Genomic DNA, 11087 nt, shown 5'->3' with positions numbered 1-11087 from the left:
AGTTGGGTTTGGGGTTGAGTTTCGCGGAATTGAGTTCGGTTGCTTTCTGGGTTGGGTTTGATTGGATTGTGTTGGGATCTGTTCAGCCGGATACAGGGTTCAGCCAGGTTGGCTTGATTTAGGTAGGGATGGGTTGGATGACACTGGGCTCAGGTGGACTGGATTTCATGGGATGGAGGGAGGCGGAATGAGCGCATGCCCACGCGCCTTCTTGCCACATAAGATGCTAAAATTTGTCTGTGTTTATAGCGTGTCAGTTACACGTTTATTGACAGAGTTCTCCTCCTCCTCTCTAGAAGGGCCAGACTTGTTGTTCGATATGTAGCATAAGACTTGGGAGGGAAATCCTGATTCTAATTTTCATATGAAATTATAGTAGTGACAAAATATTATTAAAAGTTCAACTAAATGTGTACCTTCGGTCTAACACTTGTCCTTTGTGGCTTACCTATCTTATCGAAAAGTCTATTTTAATCCAAAGCATCTTCATTGATAATAATAAAAAAATCACAGGAATATACTGTAGGGCAAAATGCAGGAACTAAATTGTGTTGGAGAGGATTAACAGAATACCAGATAGGAAAAAACATTTTCTTTTAAAGAACAGATTTTACAAACACCTGTCCAGGATGATCCAAGTACATTTGGTCCTGCCTCGTCACAGGGGGCTGGACTAGATCCATCTCTCGAGGTCCCCTCCAGCCCTGTGTTTATACGATTCCGTCATATTTCCGTAAACAGCCCCCCGCTGACTTTTTGTAGGAGCGGAGATGCAGTTCTCCCGCACTGTGGGTCTCAGCGCACAGTAATACACAGCGCTCTCCTGGTGAGAAACAGCCTCAATCTTGAAGGGAACCGTCTTATTAGCCATGTACAAAGATGCTGAGAATTTTCCCTGGACAAGTGTCTGATCCGGAGCATCAAACTTCGTTTTAGTCAGTATATGCTGGGGAGGCCGGTTCGGATACTGCCGGTACCAAAACAGATACGGGTTCGGGTCAGCGGTGGTGAAGTTACAGTGTAAAGTTACACTTTGTCCCTCTGAGACGCTCACTTCTGGAGGAGACTGGTCCACGGAGTCACTTTGTGCAAGACCTGTGGGGGGAAGAAAAGCTTTAAACACCGATCTATGTCTGGCTGGAACTTTTAAACTCAGTGGCACTTGGATCCCTCACTCCCTTGTGCTCCTGTGAAAAGTTCAGCCTGTGTATGTGTAGGTCTGAGTCACACCTTAAAAACCTCTCTCTATTCCCAGCACACTGATGACTCAGTTTGTGATGGTAACCTGGCTGTCTCTTTGCAAAGGAAAACAAAATTCCTCCTACGATTTCTTTGTTCAGAGACCTTTATTTTTGTCTTTGTAAAAGCTTTTATTTCAAATGAAAGTTTTTAGTCTCACCTGACTGCGGAAGCAGAAGCCAGAGCTGTACAGCCACGTACAAGAGCATTTTGCAGGTTCGGGTTATCCTTGTGTTGTTACTAGATCTGCAGCTAGTAATAGAATATCACCTCCTCCCCCCCTGTGCTTCTGAAAATGATCATTAATGTCCTAAAGATGAAACCTGCTTCCTCCGTGACCTTTGTCGCCTCCCTCTCAGCTTGTGACGCTAGACAACGAGGAAAACTCGTTCAGCTTCTGATTCCAAGTTACTTTCTCTCTCTCTCTCTCACTCACACACACCCACACCTCCTAATGTAATTTAAAATATGGATATGAAGATGTGGAGCGCCCTCTAGTTAATGTCAAATACAACAAGCGACAAAGAGTCCTGTGGCACCTCATAGACTAACGGACGTTTTGGAGCATAAGCTTCCGTGGGTCTCTTGGTCAGTACATCTGACGAAGTGGGTATTCACCCATGAAAGCTTATGCTCCAAAACGTCTGTTAGTCTATAAGGTGCCACAGGACTCTTTCTCGCTTTTCACAGATCCAGACTAACACGGCTACCCCTCAAATAAAACAAGAACATCAAGGATTCCGGTGGCAATTAAAAGACTAACAGATTTATTTGGGCATTTGCGAAAATCTGCTGTCTCTCATAGGATATTTTATCTGGGGGTCTCTCTCTCCAGAGGATTTTTGAAAGTGAGGCTATTGTTTTATGTCTGAATTACGGGAGGTTTAAGAGTTTTTGAAAATTACCCTTAAAAGATACTAAGTAACCCGGCTTTGATTCCATGGTCTGCCACAAATTTCCTGGAAAAAAGAACGAGGAGTACTTGTGGCACTTTAGAGACTAACAAATGTAGTCTCTAAGGTGCCACACGTACTCCTCCTTCTTTTTGCTGATACAGACTAACCGGCTGCTACTCTGAAAAATTTCCTGGGTGACTTTTTGGGCAAGTGATTTAGACTCTGATTATTATAGGTATTAAGGTGCCTAATGAGTCAATATAGAGGCTTACTGGTATTTTAAAATCTCCTAGATGCTTAACTCTTATTGAACCCCTCTAGGCGCCTATCTCCATCTTAAGACACAAAAGGGATAGATTCACAAAGGGATTCAGGCACCCGGAGTGGCAGCTAAGTGCCTAAATCCGAGAATCAGGCCTTTCCGGGATTCACAAAACCCGTCAGCTGCCCCCAAGCCCTGTAATGGCCTAAAATCACTTAGGTGCTTAATTTTTTTCCAGTAAAAGTTTTGTTTTTGTGGTTTTTGTGTGTGTGTGTGTGTGTTTGCCTCTGAGTATGCATAGTGCCATGACAGGAAAATGGAGGCCTAAACCCGAGTGATTCCCAAGCTAGAGGAAGATGGGGTGACACTGCACCTAACTCACCTGCTAAGAGCATTCCAGTATGTGTGCCCAGACCTCGCCTATCGGATCGACCCCCATAGGCAGTTTACACACAAGCTGGGAGAGAGGAGCCCCTCCCTCTTTACATTTAGCCCAGTCTTTAGGGTACTCGCCTAGGATGCAAGAGACCAGTGGTTCAAGTCTACCACCACGTCCACTCGAGCGGGAGTGGGCGGGGTGGTAGACAGGGATCTGCCACCTTGTAGATGAGTATCCCAACTGCTGGGCTATGGGATATTGTTAGAGTGGGGGGAGGGGGCTCCCTCAACTTGGCCTGAAAGAGCTGTTCCCTTGTGAATAAACACTGAAAGAAAACTGCTCCAATAGACTTTTTCAAATTATTTATCTACAGTGGAACAGCTTCAATAGAAAACACTGAGGTCCCCTGCGCCGCCCCCCGCCCCATCAGAATATCCCATAGCCCAGTGTGTACCCTAGCTATGGGGTTAAAAGTTACAAAGGACCTCCACCTTCCTCCCACCCCATAACCCCCAGCTTAATGGCAAGAGAGGGTTTGCCAGTTACAATCTCAGAGAGAGACATTTTCCCACAGCCCAGATCTAGGTGCCTATCACAGGCCACTCATCCTGGCATCTGCCCTTGGCTGGAGGAGCCGCCTAACCTGCTGGCTTTAGTAGATCCCATTCGGAGGTGTCTGTCTCTCCCAGCTCATTGTATAGGGAGCCTGGGCACCCAACTCAGGTGTTGTAAAGCCTAATGATTTTGTAGGCACCTAAAAGCATGTTCTTCTTTACCACACCCAAGTTCCTTTGTGAACCCGCCAGACATACCTTCTAGAAACCTCACTCAGTACCTCCGTTTCCCCTTTCCCCGTTTATAATAAAATGGGGGTAGTAAGACAGTTCCCAGCACCGCAGACAGTGGTGTTTGTGGGACAAATGCAGTAATGTTTGTGCGGTACTGCCCATGCACTGTGTATTCTGCAAGGGTGATGTTTTAATGGAGCTGTTTGAATGAGGATTTCAGGTTTGGGAGGAGTAACTTGAAACCAACATTCAGTATGTTTTCTACAGCGCTTTCACGTCCCCTGCAGGACGCTGATTCCCGCCTCGGTGTGCTTAACGTCTGTCTGCAGGAAGGAAAGGAGGGTTTTTGTACAGCTCTGCTGTGAGGCTCTGTCACTGTGCCTTCTGCAGGGCGCAGAGATACACCGCTGTGTCTGCCAGCTCCAGGGCTGTGATGTTCAGAACTGTCGAGCTGTCATCAGCCTGGGAAGAAAACCTCTTCTGGGCGAAAGCTGCGGTGTCACTGAGATCTCGGTAGGACTTCGCTCCTCTCCAGAGAATGTACTGCGGGGCTTGGTGCGGATACTGCCGGTACCAGTACAGATAGACATCACTAGAGCTGGTATCATAAGAACAACTGAGCGACACAGTGTTTCCTTCTGATTTAGAAACTTCAGGCTCCCTGGACTGGACCGAGTCACCCAGAGCAGAACCTGCAGAAAGACAATCAAATCCAAGGGCAACATTTCAACTGCACTTGACCCATAGAACTGGCTCTAGGTGCATTGCAATGTAAGGTTTGGAATTTCAAACAAGACTAAGGGGTTTAGGTGCCTTACACCAGAAGATATAAAAGTAATAGAATAGGTTAGAGTTAGGTGAGACTTAGAGAAATTGTTTGAGGATAGGTTTAGGGTTCGGTAGGAGATGTGCATACAAATTTGTTAGGCACCTTTGAAAATGACCTCCTTTACCTAGGTGATTAAATGTCCAAATACTGAGAATCAAACACTTGTCCATGAAGTCTCCTATAGCGACCGAGTTTGACTCTTTCAGATGTTGCTGGAAGAGGCTATTAAGCTTCTGGTTTCTGAAAGCAGCTACAAGTGGGCCAGGTTCATCAGAAACAAGCCTACAGGAAGAGGGCGGAGTTTGGAAAAGTGACCTGACCCCGGAAACACCACTGGCTCCCTGTTACTCTGTAGTTGACATCGTGCGAAGATTGAGTGAAGAAGGACTGATTTGTGGATACGGAACTGGTCTGGGACTCAGGATATCTGGCTTCTGTTCTCAGTTTTGTAACAGACTCCCGGTGTGACCCGGTGCAAACCAGTGAACTTTTTTGTGCCACAGTTCCTCTAGCTGTAAACTCGACCTCTTGCTATTCCTCTACCTCGGGTGGAGATTGGCAGGATAAATATCTTGAGAGGCTTAGGTATTGGGGTAGGGGAGATTTCAGTACATACTCAGAGGCGTTAAGAATGACAAATGGGATTTTCGAAGGAGAAATTTAATGAGAGTTAAATATCAAATTCCAGTAATGTCCTTTGAAATTCCCAGCCAATGTTCTTGAGGTATTTTTTTCCTGCATTTTTGTTTCTCCGCTGCTGAAAGTTAAAATAAAGAAAACATGGAAAGATGTCAAATGACAAAACAAACTCATAATTTTCACCATCAGGTGTCGCTGCATTCACGTTATTTTTCCAGACTATAAACAGATCGCATTTGATATGTAGGGCTTCTTTAAAAATAAGACAAGGTAATAACACTTTCCAAACAAGCCAGCTAAAAATCCAAGTTTTCAATTAGATTTTTGATTACATTACACCTTGAGGGAGTTTGAAACCAGAGCTTTACCTCATCACAGATATAATTAACAGGTATTTTGAAGGTATATTATCCATATATTTAATTTTAGTTCATGTATTTTGCCCTAATTTTTCCAAAAATGAATTTAACAGTAGTTTCAACCTATATTTTTTCAGTCTTTCTTGTTAGCCATGTTTCAGTTACAATCTCTCTTGCTTTTTTTTATTATTTTACCCCGACCGCGGTATCTGTCCCATTCAGACATGAGTAAAGATGCCCCAAATTCTTCCCGATTTAAGTTATTTCCCTTTATATTCTCTAAAGGTTATGTTTTAATGTTGCTATTTTGAGTAAGCACTTACTTTGGCGGAGGACAGAGCGTGGACTAACTAAACCGACAGCTCCATAATCACCCACAAATGTTTATATTGAATGGGGTTAAAAAAACATTCAAATGCGCTGCTTGTGGCTTTTAACTTCTGCAGCCTCCGCTGCAGCAAGGCGAGGGGAGTTTTTGTGTCTGCCAGCTGCAGGGCTGTGATGATCAGAGCTGTGGAGCTGTCATCGGCCTGAGAAGAAAAGATCTCCTGGGCAAAATCTGAGATATCACTCAATGTGAATCCCCTCGCTGCTCTGCGGAGAACGTACTGCAGGGCTTGGCTGGGATAACGGAGGTACCAGTACAGATAGACACGGGTGTCGCTGAGAGTCCCAGAGGAGTTTCCTTCTATTCGAGACACGTAGAGTTCCCCAGGCTGGGCCCAGTCTCCCAGCGCTGCGCCTGCAACTAGACAATCACATCCAAGGACATCACCTCAGCTGTACTTGGCACATGTAAATGACTCGAAGCGCATTGCACTTTAAAGCTGGGGATTGCAAAGAAGTCGAGGAGATTTGGATGCCTCACTTCAAAGGAAATGAAGTTGGCATTAAGGTTAATTTTAGGATTAGGGTAAAGTTAACTCCAGTTATTGGGGTTAGGGTTAGAGTTGGGGTGTGGCGGTGGGTGTTGGGCAGGGCTAGGGTTAGGTTTACAATATATTGGCACCTGTTCGCCTAAATCTCTTGGGCTCCTTTAAACATCTCAACCTGTTTACCTAAGAGATTGAACATCCAAATTCTGAAAATGAAAGAGTTCTCCATGATTTCTTTTATAGCAGACAGGTTTGACTCGTCCCAGATGTTGCTGCGAACAGGATCTGCAGTTACAACTGGGGAACATAGATCAGAAACCAGTCTGGGGGAAGAGGGAGGAGTTTGGGTGGGGGACTCTTAATAGACACAAGAAATAGATCGGGTTCAGCTTACTCCGTAGCGGACGTTAGTGGCGATGAGAGAGAGGGAAGAAGGATGGGGTTGTGGTGGAGAAGGCTGAGTCTGGGAAACAGGAGGTCTCAGTTTCCAGTTTCTGCCACAGATTCCCTTAGCGAATCTGGGTAATTTACTGAGTCTCTCTGTGCCTTAGTTCCCCCTCTGTCAAGAGGAGTGATAACATTTCTCTGCCTGACCATAGTGATTATGGGGTAAATCCTTTTCAATCACTCAGATATTAAAGTGACGCCTTATCATATAGTATTGACCAGTAACATAGACTGGGATGTAGTCGGGCTCCTAACACGCATCCTAACTCTCTCCGGCTCTCATGAAATCCCAGGAGAGATTCGCGGGAGGAATTGTTTGAAATTATTCGTGTGTTTCTTCAACAGCCTTTATTGTCAGTGCGGCTGCAATGGGAGAACATTCAAATTCTGTAGAACAATGAACGGATTTCAACTCGCAACACATATTTATTTTATTCACCAGCAGATGGCGCTGCTTTGCCATTAGTTCGCCAAACCACACTCATAGAAAGCATCGCTTTTATCGTGTGGGAACTATACTTTAAACAAAAGTAATACAAAGGAATGTCAGTAACCAAACCAATCAGCCCATCATATGAATTTTTCTTCCATTTGAATACTCGCTTCATGTTGGTAGCGTGGCACTCACTGTAGCTTCACCCCATCACACGCAGCCCAACATATTTGAAAACAACGAGGAGTCCGGTAGCATCTTAAAGTCTAACAGATTTATTTGGGCAATACATTTTCGTTGTTTTTGTGCATACAGATTAACATGGCTACCCCTCTGATACTTGCCAACATACGTATTTTCACCTAAATTTTAAAATATTTCACCCACATTTTTCCACAAATGGGATTTTAAACAGTATTTTTTTTCACATTTTACTCATTCATTTTCACCCTGGTTGTACCAGAAATAAGGATTTCGATTTTATTTGTTATCAGGATTTTTATTCTCCCATTTGCACACCGCAGTTTAGTACAAATTAGCATTTTTTTGCCCCACACTATACACGTAGAGCCCTTTATATTCTCCAACCGTGGCAGTTGAATGTAGCTCTTTGAATACTTAACTCTTGGAAGGAGCTAGAAGAAACAAATTGACCTCCCCTAGTCATCCGAAAATATATGGTTTTACATAGCAGAAGGAGTCCCCTCCAGAGATCTGTAAGCAGCATTTATCTCTGAAAATCGAATGCAGCAGGGCTGGGAGGGTTTTTGTACGGCTCTCCTATGTGGCTCTGTCACTTTGTCACATCCAGAGCGCAGAGATACACCGCTGTGTCCGCCAGCTCCAGGGCTTTGATGCTCAGAACTGTGGAGCTGTCATCAGCCTGGGAAGAAAATCTCTTCTGTGCGAAATCTGCAGTGTTACTCTCATCTCTGGCTTGCTTCACTCCTCTGAAGAGAATGTACTGCGGGGCTTGGTTGGGAAACTGACGGTACCAGAAGAGATACACGTAACCGGTAGAGCTGGTATCATAAGAACAAGTGAGTGTCACAGCGTCTCCTTCTCTTCCAGAGAGGTGGGGTTCCCTGGACTGGACCGAGTCCCCCAGCGCAGCACCTGCAACAAAACAATGAAATTAAGGACATCATTTCACCTGTACCTGACCCGCAGAGGTGCATTGCGATGTGAGACTGGCAATTTTGAACAATCTTAAGGGGTTTATGCGCCCGGTGGCGTTTAAAATAAGGTTAGGGCTAGGGTAAAGGTAGGTCTTTGGCATTGCCGTTCGGTTTAGGGCTAGGTTTAGGGTGTAAGGGTCAGGTGGAAAGTCAGGTTCCAGATAGGGTTAAATGGTAAGTTGGACTTTTAAGTTCCTTCGACTATCTCAGAAACCCCAGCTTGTTTACCTAAGTGATTAAATAGCCAAATGCTGAATATATAATACGTCTCCATGATTTTTTCCGCTTGTGATTAAGTGAGACGCTGCAGATAGCGCTGCCAAGAGGAATCTAAACTTCACGGCTCTTCAGGCAGCTACAACTAACTGGGGGATGGGGGTGGGGGAGGTTCATGAGAAACTGTCCTAGTGGAGGCGGGAGGGTTTGGGGGAAACTCTGAACAGACACAGGAAGCGCGGTGAGATGTGCTCAGTCTGCAGGTGACAACGTGGTGACACTGAGGGGAGAAGAGTGAGCTGGTGGCTAAGGCTCTGGGCTGAGACACAGGAACCCTGGCTTCGATTCCCTGCTCTGCTACAGAGGCCGCCCCCTCCCCCCGACCTTGGGCAAGCCAGTTGATATCTTTCTGGGCTCCCTTTCCCTACCTCTACAAGACAGGCATAGGACCATGTTTCCCTCACCGCTGCATCGTGAGGCTGGATAATTTGAGGCGAACTGATATCATTCAGAAGAAGTCCATGCAAGTAAGTAGATTTTTTTAACAATTAAATCTGAAATGTTCAGAGAAATTAAGAGAGTTAGGTGCCTAATTCACCTGGGATCCTTTGAACTTCCTCGCCGCATTTTTAGAAAAATTATTTTAATGCCTTTGTGTGTGTGTGTGTGTATGTGTATGTGTGTGTGTGTGTGTGTCCTCCTGGTTAAAATACTTTTTGCCAAATAGTTTTCGATTATCAAACCTCTGTTTGCCTCCAACATACATACAAAGCATTGCTTTAATCTAGGTTATTATTTAAAAGTAATGCAATACAAGTTTTAATCTATGTTACCTAGAAAAACTAAGGCTGACAGAGGATGGGTGGCGATGGTGTCCCTTGAGCCTGTTGGTCAGAAGCTGGAAATGGGCAACAGGGGATGGATCACTGCATGATTACCTGTTCTGTTCATTCCCTCTGGAGCACCTGGCATTGGCCACTGTCGGATAATGGGCTAGACGGACCACTGGTCTGACCCAGTACGGCCCTTCTTCTGTTTGCGCAGGAATTTGCTTTTGGGAAGAATCGGAAGATATCCCTTGACACCACCAAAATTACTCTAAATGATGAGTTTCTTCACAGTATAACAAATCTGCCAAGGGCCCCTGCTTACATCCTCAATATGTCTAAATCCATCTGCAGGAAGGAAAGGAGGGTTTTTGCACAGCTCTGCCATGTGGCTCTGTCACTGTGCCCTCTGCAAGGCGCAGTAATACATCGTTGTGTCTGTCAGCTCCAGGACTGTGATGTTCAGAACTGTGGAGCTGTCAGTAGCCTGGGAAGAAAACCTCTCCTGGGCGAAATCTGCAGTATGATCATACGTGTTTCCCTTGGCGCCTCTCTGCAGAATGTACTGCGGGGCTTGGTTGGGATACTGGCGGTACCAGTAGATATAGAGGGAACCGGTATAGCTGGTAGTGTAGGAGCAACTGAGGGTCACGGAGCCTCCTTCTATTCCGGACATTTCGGGTTCCTTAGACTGGACCGAGTCACCCAGCACCACACCTGCAACACAAGGATTAACCTAACGGCATCAATTCAATTGCACTTGGCCCAGGGAAAGAGTTTCGGGTGTTGCACTTTAGGAGGGCACTTCAAACGCGCTTAAGGGGTTTCGGCGCCCGACACCAAGTGAATTGAGGATACGGTGAGGAGTAGAGTTGAGGGTTAGGGTAGAGGTTTGGGTTAGGAAAAGTTTTAGAATTAGAGTTGAGTGAGCGTTGGGGACCTGGTTTCCTTAGGATGCTCCGAAGAGCCCTAGATACCTTACCTAAGTGAATCAACAGCCAAATGCTGATAATGAAACGCGCCTCCATGGTTTGTCCTGTAGCGACCGAATCTGAGGTTCTCAGCTGTTACTGCTAACGGGAAAATTAACTTCCTCTGAAAGCAGCTGCAGGCGGGGAAGGTTCATCAGAAACCAGCCCAAGGGACGGGTTCGGGGCTTGAAACACGCTGGGTTCAGGTTGGTCTGTAGCTGACAGCGAACTAGCGAGGGAAGGTTGGGTTTGTTAGAACGCTGGTTAGAACCTGGTTTCTAGCTACACTACACACCCTCTGCATGACATTGGACAAGTCTCTTAATAGCTCTGTGCTTCATTTTCCCTGTATAGTGATCGTCATATTTCTCTAGCCCATTTTGGAATGGTGAGTATAAATATCTCGAGTCATTCCAATTCTATTGTAATTGGGGGTAACATTAGCACACATAGATCGAGTAGGAATGAAGTCTGGGATTCTTAAAGGAGAAATTTAATGGGATTTTCGTGCCTAACCCTCTTAGCCTCCTTTGAGATTCCCAGACAAAATTATTGGAAGAATTGTTTTAAATTGCTTTTCTTGACTTCTGATTTAAAACTGAAAACAAGGATATATGGAAGGATTTCACATTACAATGCATATTTATACTTCTCGCCACTAGATGGCGGAGAGACAGAAGCTTGCTTTAATTATATTTTTCAACATTGAGGGTAATCAGCCTGTAGAACAATTTACAAAGAGTTGCAAC

General features: G+C 45.1%; 4 gene segments (V, D, J or C); all 4 read right to left on the bottom strand.

Annotated features, from left to right (window-relative positions):
- Window positions 1-457: 457 nt before the first annotated feature.
- On the bottom strand, window positions 458-1523 carry LOC117870546. The segment is given in 2 exon segments: window positions 458-1095; window positions 1400-1523. Coding segments are annotated over 2 exon segments (471 nt in total).
- Window positions 1524-3936: 2413 nt separating this feature from the next.
- Window positions 3937-7321, bottom strand: LOC117870536. The segment is given in 3 exon segments: window positions 3937-4256; window positions 6450-6551; window positions 7273-7321. Coding segments are annotated over 3 exon segments (471 nt in total).
- Window positions 7322-7908: 587 nt separating this feature from the next.
- Window positions 7909-8670, bottom strand: LOC117870547. The segment is given in 2 exon segments: window positions 7909-8262; window positions 8553-8670. Coding segments are annotated over 2 exon segments (369 nt in total).
- Window positions 8671-9764: 1094 nt separating this feature from the next.
- Window positions 9765-10395, bottom strand: LOC117870535. The segment is given in 2 exon segments: window positions 9765-10084; window positions 10350-10395. Coding segments are annotated over 2 exon segments (366 nt in total).
- Between the last annotated feature and the right edge of the window lie 692 nt (window positions 10396-11087).

This window comes from Trachemys scripta, unplaced genomic scaffold (assembly GCF_013100865.1).
Source record: "Trachemys scripta elegans isolate TJP31775 unplaced genomic scaffold, CAS_Tse_1.0 scaffold_31, whole genome shotgun sequence".
Classification (NCBI taxonomy): Eukaryota; Metazoa; Chordata; order Testudines; family Emydidae; genus Trachemys; species Trachemys scripta.
The sequence above is the reverse complement of the archived record's forward strand: the minus strand, read 5'-3'. Positions and strand labels throughout refer to the sequence as shown.